The following is a 17,810-nucleotide window of genomic DNA, read 5'->3' as shown; positions in this document are numbered from 1 at the left end:
TTCATCTTTCCTTAATGGATCAGTAGTTGAGTCAATTTGGCAATGGACTCAGCCTTATTAATGTGAATGAGTGAAATATCATCACTTTACTGGCTCCTCTGCTGCCTGTTTTGAATTGTCTTAAAAGATGTGTTTGCTTTGTGTCCTCTTTCCTACTTTTATTTTCTTCTACAGCATTCTTTATCTTTTCTTTGTCTTCAATTCTTGTTAGCCGTTGTTCGAGCTCTCTTCACTCATACACTGTAGTCTTCTTTTTAGTTCCTGTGTTTAGGAGTGCTTCACTCATATCAGTATTTGGAGAGTCATGGAGTTGCCTCTACCTGTAACATTTAACTCGATAAAATGTGCTTAGTCTAAGTCTTACAGACAGCCACTTTGGATATTATCTTTAGGGGGAAAGTCACTATCCTTCTGTTCACTGCCTCTCTTAATGCACTGAGGGGTCAAAAAGCCATCTGTGAAATTGGAAGTCACATTTGAAAGCTTGCCCCATTAGGCTACCATTTTCATGCTCTGGATTCCCTCTTAAAGAGCTCTACCTTCATGGCATCTCTGTGGTGGCTGTTGGGACTGTCCCTGTCAGGACACACCTTTCTTCTCTCACCAACCCCTCAGGAGTTCCAGCCGGCTGGCCATAATCTGATCCACATGAGTCTATACATATTTCCCATTGACTTTCATTAAATATGTTACTGAACCACGACTTTCACTTCTGTGCAGATAATTTTCTCTTCCTCCTTAGAAGCTGACATATTTAAGGATCATGCCTTGGAAGGCTGGATACCAGATAAATTGGATTACTCCTAGAGGCTCAGATTTCTCCAGTGAACTTGAAAGAGTGTTGGGGAGGCATGCTTACAGTCCCACACCCTGTTTGCCCACATTATTAATTGTTGTTATGTCGTGTGGTAATGGTGCTAGTGATTTTAATGTTGTTACTTATGTCATGTGCTTAGAGCAATGTGTTCTGGACTGTGTTTCACCCCAGAGAGCACACATCAGCCCCCTCCCACCTTTGTCAGAGGAAGAGTAAAGAGCCTTCTCACTTTATGACCCTGCCAGGGAGTGACAATTTGGGGTGAGCTCACCAACTGCTGGATGCCTGTAAAGGGACAATCGATGGCCCTGCTCCATCCTTCACTTGACATTTTTGTAGAGCCTGTGCTGCTGCTACCGTGTTTGTGCATCCTCCTCCGAGAAGGTCAGCCCTCTCTGTGGCTCGTGTGGTAGTGGGGAGGGATCGGTACACTTAGCGGTTTATAAGATGCCCAGCGGCACGGGGTAGAGACCTGTGCCCAGTCTGCTGCTGCCTACTCTCTACCAGACACTCATCTCCTCCTGATCCAGAAATTCCAGAGCTAATCCCTGTGGATATTAATCCACTATGTGTAACTCAATGCAGTTTTAACAGAAGAGACTCCTAGCTGGAATCAATCCTCACTCCCCAGTTCTTTTTCTCCTCTCTCTCCACTCTTGCTTCCCCTAAACCCTGCCTCATGGAGACTCACTTCACTTTGTGCTAAAAGAGCTGGTGTGAAGGTCAAGTTAAAAAGAAAAGAATTTTGTAAGGTAATATTTATACAGCGTTATTGGCAATATTGCTCTTAGCCTCCTGGCTGATTGGGAGCACAGGGCAAAAACTGGGTTGCAAAATGGTAACAAAACATGAAAAGAAGACTCAGAAGTCATTTGTCCTTTTGCTGGTGTACTCCTTCCTTCCCTCCCTCAACAAGCTTTTACTGAATACTTCTTGCATACTGCGTGTGGGATTCCGGAGACGGACAGACAGCAACCCTGCCCCCCTTCAGTGGTCTGACAGTCTTGGTGGGAGATAGGCCGGTAACGTGTTCACTGTATCACGCCATCCACAACACAGGCATGTGCAAAGTGTTGGGCCACCAAGGAGCCATGGTCAGCTCCTTGTTCGGGGAGTGGGTGTGGGCATCAGGAAGGCTTCGCAAAGGAGTTAACCTTTGGCCTGAGCTTTCAAGGATGAAAACTAGTAGAAAAAGCAAATTTTTGTGACACTCATTAGAGAATGAGACGGTGACAGAAGAGGAAAATTGCATGATTTAAGAGAAATGAATATGACCTTCTAGCAGCAGGATGTTGGAGCTAGCTGGCACCAGCTCACAAGAGCCAATTGTGTACATCTCTTTCCAGCCCCATGTTCAATGACACATGTTGGTAAGTTGACATCTGCCACGGTAGGAATTTTTACACAGTAGGAATTGGCAGATGCTACAAATGGGAGGTCTTTGTTTCTTTGTTTCTTTGCTTTCTGGAGAACTAGTAGTTGAACACTTACTGGCACACCCCAGCCTTCCAAAGTGTGCAAGGTTATTTCAAAGAGGATGCAGAGGAACCCACCTATGCCTGCTGAGTATAGAGCCAGAGGAGAAGGTCATGATTATTGCAGGAGGGATTAAGTTTAAAGTTCAAGAAGATCCTCATTCATTGAACATTGATTCTGTGCCTGGGACCATTGTGGATGCTGGAAAATACACCAGTGCCTCACAATCCTTGCCCTGTAGTGGTGATTGTCCAACATACACACAGTGCCACTCCATAAGAGGAGGGTAGGCAATTGACAGCTAAGATGAGTGGTCCAGAGAATACACAGTCTTGGAGATGGGAGGCTTAATGGCAGGAGAGAATCCAAGGAAGAGAAACCTTAGGGACCCTTAAAGATATGAAAGCTTTGCATGGGCTGATACTCTATGTGGCACTTCCTGAGAACACAAAGGAGAGAAGGCTAACAGGGAGGCTTTTCCTGAGGGTAAGCATTGAGCATTGAGTCTGGAGAATCAGCCTGAGACCCAGAGATCCAGAGGCTGTGGTATGGATTTTATCCTGTAGAAAATGGTGACGTCTTGTAGGCACCTGAGCAGGCTGGGCGACAGGAATGAGATTCTGGGGAGACAAATCTGATAGATGCTGTGTTTGGACTGGCCTGGAATGGGTGACGGGGAGGGGTGGGTGAGGCCTCGGAGGCATGGAGACTTTTATGGGGCTTTGCTTGGAAATGTGGAGTGGGTTTGAGATGGCTACTGCTGGGATGGAGGTGGTAGGGAAAGCTCTGCTCGAGGAACTAAACGGATCTAAACCAGAATGTATCCAAACATGATGAATGGAGCTGATGGGGGAGACACAACAGGGAGGTTGTGGCCAGAAATGAGGGGCATTGAGTTAAAGCCCTTGAAGGGAGAGGAAGGCTGCCAGGCCTTGGGGAGTGTGGGGTGGCAGTTGTGCATGTGAATGAAGGCCAGTAAAGTCTAGAAACTGTGAGGCTGAAGAATTGCAGCAGCTTCCCATGTTTCTTCTCAACTTTTGAGGATGTTGGATGAAGGGATAACAAGGGGCACCTGGGTGGCTCAGCGGGTTAAGCATCCAACTCTTGGTTCTGGCTCAGGTCATCATCTTATGGTTCATGAACTCAAGCCCACATCAGGCTCTGTGCTGACAGTGCAGAGCCTGCTTGGAATTCTCCTCCTCTCTGCTCCTTCCCTGCTCACTCTGTCTCTCAAAATAAATAAACTTTAAAAAAATTTTTAAAAAAGAGTTACACAAGAGTAACTGTGAGCCAGGTGTGATGGCATCCAGGAAGACCGAGCAATAATGAACTTATTAACCATTATGCAATTATCTGCCTTTCTTTCATCATCAGGCTCAAAGTTCCAATGACGACAGGGCAATCTCAGGATTTTTTTTATTCCTGCGCCTGGCCTGGTGTGGCACTCAGGTGCTCAATCAAATATCATTTGCATATGGTTCAATGAAAGTAGGTCCTTTTGGGGAGAATATAGTGGGGAGGAAAATTTGGAGAACTGGACAGAGCTTGGGAGAATGGAGAGAGCCTAGAAGGAAGTGAAGGGTCCTAAGTCACTTGGTGCTCTTGAAATGACCCAGTGGGATAATGGCTGGCCTTCCTTTTCCCCTGCAGATAATGGACATTATTGGTCTGTTTAGAGAGGGCAGAAGGCCTTCTGGTTAGGAAAATATTAGCAATTAGGAGAACTGGAGAATATTAGCAATTTGTGACCATGAATCTGACTCATAGGAACCATCTCACAGGTCAACTCCAAGGCGTTGGTTAGTTCTGACCAGTTTGATCCGTAGATTTGCCCAAAACATAAAGCAGGGTTGCCATGAATAATTAGGCCCCTCAGCATGAATGTCACTCTGGGTTGCGCAGTGTGTAACCCGTGTAACTGTATGCAGCAGCCCTGATCATGATTTTCAAGTGCATGAAAATGTAGGTAGAGGTGTCACTAGAGGGTGGCTTCCAGGGGAAAATAAGGCAATTGTATTTTATTAATAAATCTCCTCCTCTGACTCCAGCAGCTGCCAATTCAGCATTTCCACAGATGGCTTATTGTGAGAGAGCGGCAGATTTGTGGGGAGAGGGCTGGGTGAGGAAGGCTGGGGAGGGGGATCTCTGATGTGCACAGATTGGGAATGGGGCCAGCAAGGCCCACCAGTTCTCTCTTTCAAGAAGAGGATGGGTTTCTTGGAGATATTTTGGTAGAAAGGCCACCAGCCAGCCTGATTCCCCTAGGCTCATTTGAAGTGAGGGTGGGCAGCATGAGGGTGGCCTCATACTGGATAGGAGTCACAACAGGAAGGGTTTCCAGAAAAGCAAATCAAATAGATGTCTTGAGTAATTATAATTAAGACAGCTGGCATATATTGAACACGCACTGTGGACATACTTTATGAAAACATTGTCTCGCTTCCTCCCATAATGTGACTTAGGGTGTGTCAGTGAGTGTGCGTGTGTGTGGGCACGTGTGTGTGTTTAAACTGGCAAGGAAATCAATATTCAGAGGATAGCTCCCCAAAGGTTGTGCTGCCAGCTGAATGAATGATAGAGCAAGAATTGAAACCCAGACATGGCTGATCAAGGTCTGGTGAATGAAACCCCCACATACCTACACTTTGGTTACTGTTCTGGAAAAAAGCAGTTAAATATGCAGTGACATTACTTCTGATGGTAAACTCTGTCTGGGAGCTTGGAGTAGGCAAGCCTCCTTGCTGGTAATGATGATACTATCCTAGAACTCAGATTGCCCATAGGGTAGGCGCCCTTCTCTTCTAGAATGATTCAGTAATCTCCCTTAAGAAGGACAAGGACGAGGACCAAGATATCTGGCATTTTCAATGATAGGTGCTTGCTTACCTAATGAAACCAGTAAGTCATCTGTAGGTAGGCAGGAGTCTAATGACTGCAAACAGCTACAAGAAAAGAGAACGTCTGCTTGCTCTCACCCTGTAGGTATTAAGTATTGTGGACACCACGGGCAACTTCCATCTCATCTGCTGGCTCCAGTAGCCTGGTAACGGGGATCTGGGGAGCTCTGCTGGAAAGGAGGAATGGGGCTGCCATCAGTAAGGAATGTCTGTCCTGGGTGCAGGGTTAGGAGGTAGCAGAATGCCTGACATGCTTTTACTATCCCTGGTTTAGCCATAACCTACTTACCTTGCACAGGCTAGTGTGATAAAGCTGGCTGGAAATCATACTTTAAAACCTAGTTTGAATTTATTCTTTAAAAGTTCCTTTTCTGGTGGAAGCTTGAATTAGTAACTAGAAGCTCTGCTTTCCTTTTTTTCCCCCAAGGCAGTTTGTGACTTCAAAATACTGCTAAAAAAAAAGAGAGAGAGAGAGAGAGTGCAATTGTGTGTGTAGATTCGCACTGCACATAGCCAACAGCTACCACCTCAAATACCTACTGGCAGGTTGGATGTTTCATTTTCAAAAATTGAAAATTCTTTCCTTCTGATTTTATATATAATAGTTGAGGCATTTAATGCTGCTGAACTACTTTTTCTCTCTTCCTCATTTTGTCAAGGAAAGTAGGAGAGAGGAACTGGCAAGGGGCTGAAAACTTGTAGGGAATAATTTCCGTAGCTGTCTGGAGGACAATCTCAGGAAGTGGCTAAATTACCCTCAGCTGACAGCCTTGAGGGCGGTGGTTCTCAAACTTGAGCCAGGCATCAGAATCACCTTGGAGGCGTATCAACACTCCTGTCACAGGGCCCCACCTGCTCAGCTTCGGATCCACTAGATCCAGGTGGGGCTTGAGAATCTGTATTTTCTAACAAGTTCCCAGGTGAGGCTGACTTTGTGAGGCAGAAACCACGCCTTGAGAACCACTGCCGGCCAAGAGCCACTGGCCCCCAAACTGGCCTGACGCTGGAGCGAGGTCCTGGCCGGAGGGAGGTTTGGCTGTAGTAGAGGCTCCAAGGTCAGCCTCAAAGATGCTTGCCAAAGTCCAGCCAGACCAAGATGAGGCTGGCTGCAGTTACTGTTGGTAAAGGATCTACATAGAGAGAATCAGCCATAACCAGTATGCGGTCATTTGCTATAAACATCTATTTTAAATATAATGTTAATGCTTGATTGGTCGAGAATATTTTTAGGTGTTATGAATTTCTATCAGAAATTGAAAAATGTATGGCCGTGGTTTGAAGCTCATGTAAAAGGAAGCTCTTTGGTGTTCAGATCATGGCAAATCAAAGCATCACAGACAGCAAGTTCTGGCCCTAATTACAGGAAAGTGTCGAGAAGCAACAATAGTTTCTTGAGAATGGTGTATGAACCTGACGTCAAAGATCAAGGTGACAGGGTCTCTCAGATTATAAGCTATACAAGGCCTCAGTTTTCTGTTACTAATAATGGCAATATGCCCATCAACTCCCACTCCCCATGAGGCTGTGGCCGTGCCAGAGAGCCAGATCCCCCACGCTTTAGCATGCTAGACTTGCCTGGGGACACTGTCTATACCCAGATACCTGGCAGCGGGACTCCCCCACTACTCCTGGCAGAAAGCCCTGCTTTGCCTTGGCTCCCACTTGTTTGCAGAAACGTGCTCCTCCTCCTTTTTTCTTCCAGAGCCCACCCCCACGTACCACCCACCTCATGCCCCTACCCCTGGCTTGTCTTAAATCGCCACCCATGTGTGTCACCCACAGTTTGTAGTTTACAAAACACTTTCTCAGAGACTCAACACCCTGTTAGGAAGCTGGGGTGGTCGACCCTTCCTTTTTATGGTTTATAAAGCCAAGACAGCTGGAGAAGTGAAGTGCCCCAAGTGGGGTGGCAGGGCTGGTGTAGACACGAGCTGCTTCTTCCACTCCCTGCCGGAGTTCCCCTCCCAGCACTGGGGCCACTTAATGACAGGGTGAAGCACAGCTTCCGAGAGAGAGAGAGAGAGAGAGAGAGAGAGAGGACTGTGGATTAAGTGGCTTCCTTTGCAGTTGGTACTTTGAAAACCTCTGGGCTTGGAGAATATGAAGTCATTTCTTTGCCAGACAGGAAAGGAGCTATTTTTACAGAATCACTGTGAGGCCACTGCTTCCCAGTGACTGCAGAGCAGATTCCTTAGAGCAGTGGCACCTCTACCGCCATAGTGACTGACTACAAAGCCCGAGATCTCTCCCTACCCAAGGAGAGCACGTTTTTTTTAACATCTACATTTTTTTAAGAGCAGTTTTAGGTTCATAGTAAAACTGACCGGAAGGTACAGAGATTTCCCATATGTCCCTTGCTCTGCACATGCACAGCATGTCGCCCATTATCAACATCCCCCACCAGAGTGGTACATTTATTGACAAACCTACACTGACACATCACCATCACCCAAAGTGCATGGTTTACATGAGGGCCCATTCTTGGTGTCGTCATACATTCTACGGGTTTGGACAAATGTATAATGACACCTATCTACCATTACAGTTTCAGACAGAGTGGTTTCACTACCCCAAAAATCCTCTTAGGAGAGCCCATTTTTATTTTATAATTCTAAAAAAACTATATGAGGGGCGCTTGGGTGGTTCAGTTGGTTGAGCATCTGACTCTTGATTTTGGCTCTTGATCTCACGACTTGTGAGCCCCCAGCTGGGATCTGCACCGATGGGACAGAGCCTGCTTAGGATTCTCTCTTTTCCTCACTCTCTTCTCCTCCCTGCCTCTCTCTCTCTCTCTCTCTCTCTCTCTCACACTCGCTCTCAAATAAATTTTAAAAAAAGAGCAATTAAAAAAAAAAAGTGTATGATGAAACCCCTACAGAGGATACAACTTAAAGCTCAAGTATTAGAAACATTGCACTTGATGACAGCTCAGAGCCTGGAGCCTGTTTCAGATTCTGTGTCTCCCTCTCTCTGACCCTCCCCTGTTCATGCTCTGTCTCTCTCTGTCTCAAAAACAAATAAACGTTAAAAAAAAAAAATTAAAAAAAAAAAAAAGAAACACTGCACTTGAAAACCGGTCAGCCACAAAGATTAAGCAATGAAATAACATATGTCAGTTAAGAAAGTCACGGGAGCCACGCTGTTCTGTGTAGCTAGCACTTGCCAAAGCCACACCTTCATTGGTTTCTTCCCTCTCGTGTTCTTTCTTTCCAACCCTGTGTATAAAGCCCGCGCTCTCTGGCAGGCTCTGTGCTCTAAGAAGCAGCCCATATACCAGCACTGCTTTCTGAGGGATCCAAAGGTGGAGTGGTGAATCCCAGATATCCCAGGGCCTCCGGCAGCTACCTAATCCACCTGAAATATGCTGGGGTGCTTTAGACCCATGGTGCCGCACCTGGCTGCACATCAGAGCTGCCTGGACAGCACCGTGTTCAGAAGGGCCCACACTTAGTTTAATGCTATGCTGTCACAGGCTTGAAATCCTTCATAATTTCCAAACAAGCAGTCCCACGGTCTCATTTTGCACCTCGGTCTGACCCACAAATTATTGTAGCTGATCCTGCAGGCAGCTTTTAAGTATGTTCAGGTGACTCCAGTGGGTGGCCAACTTTGGGAAACACTGGTGTGGGAGAGAAGTCCTTACCTGGGGTGTCCCTTGTGTGTTGTAGGGGACATCAGATTCACCTGGAGCCCTTCCTCAAACTCTGCACACTGATGTAGAAATTGATGGATATTCTGATTCCTAAATATTCTGACCCCACCCGATTCCAGGCAGGAAGTTCCAGCAAATGTGACATCTGTCTGTGAGACAGTCCCACTGTGTTTGCAATTCCCTGTGTGTGAGTTGCTGTGACAGGGACTACACATGAACTGTTAGGACCTGCACAGTTGGAGCACGGTGGCCCCTCAGTTGTGACTTCATACAGCTGTGTTCCCTGTGGCACTGCTAATCGAGCACACCTGTAGAGAGGCAGTGTGGCTCTGTAGAGAGGCCGGAAGCAGGATGGGCATGGACGGCAACCCTGGCTCTGACTCATAGCTGTGGGGTTTGGGTGTGTTTTTCTTGTGCCCCAGATTCCCTATTAGTAAAATGAGCATCATAGTACCCAGCTCATGAGGGTGCTATGAAGATTAAGTGAGATATGACCTGTAAAGAGCCTAGCACATTGCCTGGCACATAGTAGGTGGTCAGTAGACACTGGTGTCCTATCTTCTCTAAGACAAAATGTTACCATATCTGTCCCCTCAACTCCTAAACTGTCCTTTTAGTAAAAGAAAATGTAACTCATTATTATAGCAACAAGGAAGAAATACTAACCGATATTCTTCAGTTGGCATACTTATCAAATATGTAATTTGTATTCATCTAGCTCATGGTTATTCAATATTTGCTAGGTCAAGGTGTCAGAAGGATGTTTTGTATATGTACATATACACAAACAGATATATTATAGATTGTACGTATATACACATACACATATATATGCATACATGTAGACGCGTATATGCATGTATACAAATATATACACATGCACATATAGTATACACACATATGTACATATACATACACATATATGACAGGACCCTGTTGTGCAGTACTTTAAAAAAAAATGTTACTCAATTCAGGGCTCCTGGGTGGCTCAGTCAGTTAAGCGTCTGACCTCAGCTCAGGTCATGATCTCGCAGTTTGAGGGTCTGAGCCCCGCATTGGGCTCTGTGCTCACAGCTCAGAGCCTAGAGCCTGCTTTGGATTCTGTGTCTCCTTCTTTCTCTGCCCCTCCCCCACTCACGCTCTGTCTTTCAAAAATAAACATTAAAAAAATTAAAAATAAATGAATATTTTAAAGATAAAAATTTAAAATAATGTTACTCAGTTGACCAACAAAAGTAATGCTTATTGTAACAATTCAAACATCAAAGTAACATAAAAGTAACTAAGTTAAATTGCCTAGCTTTACTTCCCACTCCTACTCCACCCCTGTAGGGCAACCATTTTTAAAAATACCTGTAATTTGAAGTTTAAATACATTTTACATGGATTTTGTCCCTTGTTTTTCTTTTGCACCCATACACACACACTCCATTTGGGTACATACCACATTCCCATTCCGTAACTTTCTTCATTTAACAATATAATATGGACATCTTCGAAGTCCATGCATATGACCCCTCTACCGGTTTTCAGCAGCTCATGGCATCCCGCAGGATGAATACACCACTTTCCAACCATTCCCTGGTGATGGGCATACAGCGTTTCGCTGTAGAAGAGGCTACAGTAAACAATCTTTTCTAAAAATTTAAGTACTGGCACTTCTACTTATTTCGGATAGAGCAGAGATAGAGTCTCCAGCAGGTTATGACCCAAGAGCAGACAAGGCAAAAGCCGAACAAGTAATAAGAAGCGTGCCCCGCCCCCCCCGCCTTTCACTGACATGCCTACCACATCCCAGGCACTTCAGTGGGCACTACAAGCTGTGAACGTGAATGAGACTCAGTCTGACTTGAAGCAGTTTGTTCACCAAGGCAGCATTGGGTTAAATGTCAAAACCAGGGTCCCACATGATATATGTCTTAAGGTCCACAGTGAAATCATCCTAATGGTGCTTAAGCCAACCTCCACTCCAGCCCTAGATTCTAACAAGTCCCACTGACTCTGGAGTTCTGTATGAAAAGCCCTTTCGTGCAGTTTCCTTCCAATTACATTTGTAGTAGAAAACAAGAGAACTCCCAACTAAATCGCAGAGGAGATGTTAACTTCCTTTTCTAATTCGGCCAGTAGTTTATCCGCTCAGTTTGCTCTCTCGTTTTCTTCCAGAAGCTAAAGGTGAAAGAGAAAGTTCCCCCCCCCCCCCGCCCCCCACAGAAAGACCCTGTGTCTCCTGTCAGGCCTTTGACACATTTCAGCGATACACTTACAAGTAGATAACTAAACAGGAAGTTACAAAACCAGGCTAAGCCGTAGAATAACTTTTGAAAGCACATGTAACAGGATGCAACAGATTTTTTAAAGCAGCTATGAAATAGTGTCACCAGAATTGTTTTTACTCGGTGATTTTTACTGCACAAATGTTTAAATGCTGTGGCCCCCGTGGAGATGTGCGGCTCGTGTTTGCTTGGAGAAATCACTGACTGTTTAGCTGCCACCCTTCAGCTGCAGCGCCTTCAGGACCTGCCTCAGCTTCCCTGCAGCCGCCACCAGTGACTGAGCATGGAGGGAGGCTAGAGCCTAGGCCTTCCTGGAATGGGTGCTCTTGATTGTGGAGCTCCCCAGGGGAGCGGGAAGCTGACAGGTCTGCCTCAGCCAGCTCTGCATTGCGATCTGGAGCTCTCCTTGTCCATTCCTGCTTCCTCCTTTCTTTTCATAATGTCAGGCCTGCCTTGTGATCTGGGACTCTGGCCAATCTTGTTTCCTCCCCTTCTATCCTGCACAGCATCTGCTAACTTCCCCACCTCACTTCTCAGTGTCTGCGTTCTGGGGCATCCAATCAACACAGAAGCTTCCAGGGCAGTGTAGGAACATAAATGTTTTACATCTCATTCAGAGAGCCAAAGAGCATGAACATATCCCCCAGCCCCTGGATGTTCTTTCACCAGGCTTTGCTAAAAATGAATTATGATCTGCCAAAGTGAAACTGACCATTTCATTTTCATTATTCAGGTTGGACACAAAAACCAAACATGAAGAAAAACAAACTCATATATACTCTGAAATTCCACTTTATTTTTTTTATTTTTTTAAGTTTATTTTTTGAGAGAGGAAGACAGAGCGTGAGTGGGAAAGGGGCAGAGACAGAGGGAGACACAGAATCTGAAGTAGGCTCCAAGCTCCCAGCTGTCAGCACAGCCCCACACAGGGCTCGAACCCCTATGCCGTGAGATCATGACCTGAGCCGAAGTCGGATGCTTAACCGACTGAGCCACCCAGGCACCCCATGAAATTCCACTTTAGTTACCTAAACTCTTTCTAGGAACTGAGGCAAGGAACATATTTTGGTATAACTTCGGTGTTTTCTATGAACTGAGTATGGCTAGGACATCATAGTTAAAATGAAAGGACAGGGGCGCCTGGGTGGTTCAGTCGGTTGAGCGTCCAACTTCGGCTCAGGTCATGATCTCACGGCATATGGGTTCGAGCCCTGTGTGGGGCTGTGCTGACAGCTGGGAGCCTGGAGCCTGCTTCGGATTCTGTCTCCCTCTCTCTCTGCCCCTCCCCCACTCATGCTCTCTTTCTCCTTCAAAAATAAATAAACATAAAAAAATTTTTTTTAATAAAAAAATAAAATAAAATGAAAGGACGCTATTTCCATCTCTGTCACTTTAATTGCAGTTCCACTTGGAGCACCATTGTTCCTGATAAGCTGCCTCCCCTTGTGCTTCCACGGACTGAGAAGGAAATGAGTAATGATTGTATTCTCGTTGCAGGGGAGTTTGGAGAGGTATACAAGGGGCGTCTGAAACTTCCGGGCAAGAGGGAAATCTATGTGGCAATCAAGACGTTGAAGGCCGGGTACTCAGAGAAGCAGCGTCGGGACTTCCTGAGCGAAGCAAGCATCATGGGCCAGTTTGACCATCCCAACATCATCCGCCTGGAAGGCGTGGTCACCAAGAGTCGGCCTGTCATGATCATCACAGAGTTCATGGAGAACGGCGCTTTGGATTCTTTCCTCAGGGTAAAGGCAGCCCAGGGGTGTGGATGATGTTAGCACTGTTGACTGCTGGGGAGAAGTGTCTGCATGAGGATAGGCTGCCACTTAGGAATTGCCTGATGAAATGTGGGTGGGCGTTGGAGATGTTAGCGAGGTTGACAGATTTGTTCCTAAAAGGATAGAACAAAGAGGAGCCTGTGGACCCCTTGGTAGGAGGATAACGTGGAGTAGGGCCTCGATAAATACTCGTTGGATGAATACGAATGAATAGGGAGGCAGGTGAAGAATGGCCATCGGCATCTGCATGAATCACGGAGATTGAAGAGACTTCAGCTGCTACGCTGCCCTGTGTGATTCACGCAGACGCCAGTGGCCATCTCTGCCTTTTCTCCAGTGCGGCCACCCTCCCCACCTGCTCCCTTCATTTGCAGCTCAGAGATAAAGCAGGCTGCCCTTTTCTGATGCCTGGGCCACCCGCCCTCTGAAGGGGCACTTCTGGGCATGAAAGGAATAGACAGTGTCACGAGCATTCACAAGTCCTTTCTGGCCTTGATGAGGAAGCATGACTTCAAGCTACAGCAGAGGTGGGGGTACCTCGAGGCCGCCGGCTGCAAGATCTGTAAGTGATCGCTGTCAGAATGTGCTCACATGGAACCACGCTGGAACCGCTTTCATTTCTGTGGGACATCACAGAATTACTCAGGGCGGGAGTGAGGGAGAACAGACATGATGCTAATGCCTGGGGAGTGGCAGCTGACTGGGCATAGGCCAGCGAGCAAGTCCTGCCTCAGACCAAAGCCTCAGCTGGGGACTTCTGGGGGCCCTGAGAGCAGAGAGTATGTGGGCAGCATCACAATGGAGCTGGGCCTTCTGAGCAAGGACTTCAGGGTAATACCAACTGGCAGGCTGTACATGTCACCAAAGCTACCAAACAGTAGCTGTGGCTGCAGATTAAAGTATTATTCATACACTTGGTCTTGAAATATTCATGGGGTGAGTGCTATGGTCACGCCCCGTACTGGGTGCTGGGCCTATAGGGATGAAAGAGACATTGCTCTAATGCTATGTAACAGATCACCTAACTTCCGTGGCTTAGCACAATTTATTTTGTTCATGAGTCTGCAATCTGGGCAGGGCTCGGTGGGGATATCTCTGTTCCATGTGCTATCAGCTGGGGCACTTCAAGATCTGGGGCCTAGAATCATCCAAAGCCTCACTCACTCATCTGTCTGACAGTTGATGTTGGGTGTCAGCTGGCATCTCTCCAGGTGGCCTGCTTGGGCTTCCTCACAGCAAGCTGGGTCCCAAGAATTAACATCCCACGAGATGAAGGCAGAAGCTGGACCGCTTTTGGAACCTAGCTTCAAGTCCCACAGCACCCTTCAACTACTGTGATATGACCCCCAGGTTCACGGGGAGGAAATGTGCCCCACATCTTGATGGGGAACAGCAGCATGGTGTCGTCTTATACATGAGGGATGGGAGGTCCTGTTGTGCCCACCTTAGAGACCACAACCTGCCACAGAGGTCCCTGCTCTGAGGACCTTGGTGCCCAAAGCGTCCAGCAATCATCCACTTAGATTCTGCTTTTTGTTTCTGTGTGTGGCGTAAAGAAGTATTGTAAGCCAAGAAGAACTGAAATCTTCCTGGGGAAACCCGGGAAGGCTTCAAGGAGGAGAGAGAATTATCTGATTGTAGAATGAGGAACCCACAGGCAGACGGGGCAGCAGGCTGGTATGATGGAACAACTGAGCAGTGTATTCAAAGTCCAGAGCCAGCATGGCCTATCTGGTAACCTTTCAGCAGCTGGTGGTGGCTCCAAAGTTCAGAAGCAGGGCTTGGGGACTGCGGTGTGAAAGGGTAGCCAGGGGACCTGTCTAGAAGCTGCATTTGCACATACTGAAGCTACCTTGGCAGGGCAAACACACACTTTTGCCTCCTCTGGGTTATTAGGCAATAGTAGCTTATTTTTGGAGGGGGGAATGGGGGGGCAAATGATGGGGTGGATGTACTTTGCCTGGTACAGGCTCCTTGAGGGTATGGGTTATGCCTTTTATTTTGAAACCCCCAGTGCCCAACACAGTGATCATCTGGTGAATGCTACTTGGATTAAAAAAAAAAAACAAAACAAAAAAACATGAAAAACCATTCTGGCACAAAAAGGTTTGGGAGTGACAGGGGAAATGTAGACATCCTGAGCGTCCGTGAACTCTTATTCTTGTGGCCAGACCTCTCATGTCAGAGTCAGGAAGAGACCATGCTTTCCTGGGGGCATTCATTCGTGATCAGGGATCTTCTTGTGAAGACAGCCAAATAAATGTGAATAGAAGGCCATGTTAGGAGAAAAAGGATTTTCTGGAAGCAGCCTCCAGACCTTTTTAGGAGTCATTTATTTCCTACAAGTGACCTGATTGTACTTCACAGAGTCACAACATGATTTGAAGACTGTGATCAGACTTTCTCCCTGGAACATGCAGGGGAACAAGGAGATTCATTCTCAGGAGGCTACAGAAAATCAAAACCCCACACAGATGCTCCACTCAGGGCTATTTCCGTGTGAGGCCCAGGACATGGGGGCATGGTAGGCACCAGTATTTGTCACGATGATGAGGCCTGGGCGGTGGGAGAAGAGCCAGGGGCAAGAGAGGAACACAGGGAGGCAGAGGAGAAAGGATGGCAAATAAGGGACGGCCAGAGCAGGCAGCGCAAGGAGGAGAGGGAAATGAAGCGTTTCTGACTCCTCGCACGGCATGGAGGCAGGTAATCTATAAATCTAATTTCAGCCTTACTACCAAACCCTGGAGCATAGCAACATTAATTGATGTATCTGCTGCTTGGTAAAATTGAAAAGTAGGTCATCAGTTCAGTTCTGCAGGGTCCATCTTTTGGGAAGTAGTACAATTTTAGGATCACCATTCAGAGAATAAAGGAAAGGAGTTAGTCCTCAATTTGTGCAACTGCCCCCACCCCGACACACACACACACCAAACTGGCCATGGCCGTTTACACTGGGCATGGTGGCTTTGGGGAGTGGCTGCAGCTCCAGCTCTGGGTCAGCGTCTGGGCGGCTGTGGCCACTGGGGATCCAATGGGCACACTGGCTTCTCACAGCCCACCCACTGCTCCTCTCCCATTGCAGGACTTAGAGTCTTTCACCTTCTGAAAGGATTAGAAACACTGTTATTTTCTAACCACACATTCAATAGGTTCAGTATTATTCATTTTTTAAATGTCTATGCCATGGATTATGTAGCATGCAAATCCATTATTTAATATATCCTTGTTGGCACTGGTGTCTCTTGCATAATCTTAGGAATGGTCCCTGAAGCCCTTCTCAATGTCCTGTGCCATAGCCAAAAAGGTCAACATGCTCTGTAAGGCCTTCTTGCCTAGCCTGACCTTGTAGTTGCTGCTGGGTCATCTACAGACAGTCATAACTGAAAGACTCTTGGAAGTTACTGAGCAATGTCAAATTCAGACATTTCTTATCAGGGAGGCTCATTCATGGGCTGGAGCCCATGACCATAACCCAGAAATCGGGAAGAGAATACCAGATTGGACATCCCAAGACCTGGGTTCTGCTTTGTGCTCCACCATGAGTCACCGGTGGCCTTGAGCAAATCTGTTAACTCAGTTTCCCAGTCTATAAACTAAAGGCATTGGAATTGAATGATCTTGAAAGGTAGGGCTCTTACAGTTAAAAAAAAAAAAAATCTATGATTCATTCTCTTCAAACAAATCAAATAAGGGTTTCATTTCCTGAAGTGGATTTGTCAATGAAAGTTGAAATACCTAAATCCTTCCTGCCTAATAAAAGGGCCAGCAAGTGGCTTCAGTGAATTTGCCAAAAAGCAATTTCAGCAGAAAGCACTTCATGAAGGGAAGAAAGTTTAAATCACTTCACTGTACTATATTTTTACCATGTGATCACCGTGGAGCCTGATTCTTTCCAAAGTCAGTGAGAGAACTGGGCTTTTTCTGTCTTGTACATCTTTGTATGCTGATGTTCCTGTCTTTGGAAGTTCTTTTTGGGGAGTTAGACCAATGAACCAAACCTAAAACAGTTGAATGTGTCAGGGAATCTTAATAGGTTTGTGTCTTTAAGTTTCACCAGGATTATGAACTCAACAGGCACAATCCTGTCTTATCATGAAATGTGATTACCCTGCAGGTTCTAAAGAAAATATGTTGCCATTACAAAGTCCATATTCCATGGAAAAGACCCTGGACAGGAGTTTAAAGATTCAAATAAGAGTAGCATATTTCAGGCACACATGTCTATACTTTCTTTTTCTATGACCATGGCAGACATCATTAATCAATCATGTCACTTTTTGCTGCAAAGCTTCTACACAGCCTTCTTCTCCACACAACATTTGAGGAAGGTGTTACCAGTTGATCACAGATGGAACGTTAGTGCAGAAGTAATTTGCTATCCTGGACTTAGATTCTTGTTATAAGTCAAAGCCACACAGAATGATTTAAGGCTGATCACTTAAACTTTCTGGACTTCCTTTATCTTCTCTGAAAAGCAATAAACTGTTGTCTGCCTTGCACAAAGGAGGATCAAAACACATTCTATCAAGAATGACTTGCCATTCAAAAGTCAAGAAATAGAAAAAATCATGTTAGTTAATTAATTGATCCAAACTTCAGGCCTGCATCATTAGGCCTCGGTCATCCACTGCTACAGTTGGGGTGTGGGTGTTGGGGGGTTTTTTTTACTGCAGCTGCCAACCTGTAGAGCCCAGAATGCCCTGTGAGCGAGGTTCTCCTATGGCAGGGATCCTAGGATGTGTCCCTAGCATACCAGGAAGCTGCGAGGAACCTGTAGTCCTGGCCCCTGGTGTCCTCAGACTCTCTCACCAGGCTCTGGGAGAGCTGATTTGTGAGACATTATGGCTTGGCTGATAATACCAGCAGTTGTTGCTGTCTTAGTATTCACGAGCACCGAGCTAAGCCCTTTCATGTATA

At 46.2% G+C, this 17,810-nt stretch overlaps 1 protein-coding gene across 3 annotated transcripts in view; it reads left to right on the top strand.

The window, feature by feature from the left end:
• The window catches only part of EPHB1 (EPH receptor B1), a 431,060-nt gene that overhangs the window by 359,304 nt on the left and 53,946 nt on the right, over positions 1-17,810 (top strand). For all 3 annotated transcript variants that reach the window (XM_053903793.1, XM_019437143.2, XM_019437149.2), the window contains one exon: positions 12,613-12,860. In XM_053903793.1, the coding sequence (XP_053759768.1) occupies positions 12,613-12,860 (248 nt within the window). The remainder of the gene's footprint in view (positions 1-12,612; positions 12,861-17,810) is intronic.

Source organism: Panthera pardus, unplaced genomic scaffold (genome assembly GCF_024362965.1).
Source record: "Panthera pardus isolate Hobbes unplaced genomic scaffold, ASM2436296v1 HiC_scaffold_16, whole genome shotgun sequence".
Taxonomy (NCBI): Eukaryota; Metazoa; Chordata; class Mammalia; order Carnivora; family Felidae; genus Panthera; species Panthera pardus.
Note: the sequence above shows the minus strand (reverse complement) of the source record. Positions and strands in the feature narration are given on the sequence as shown.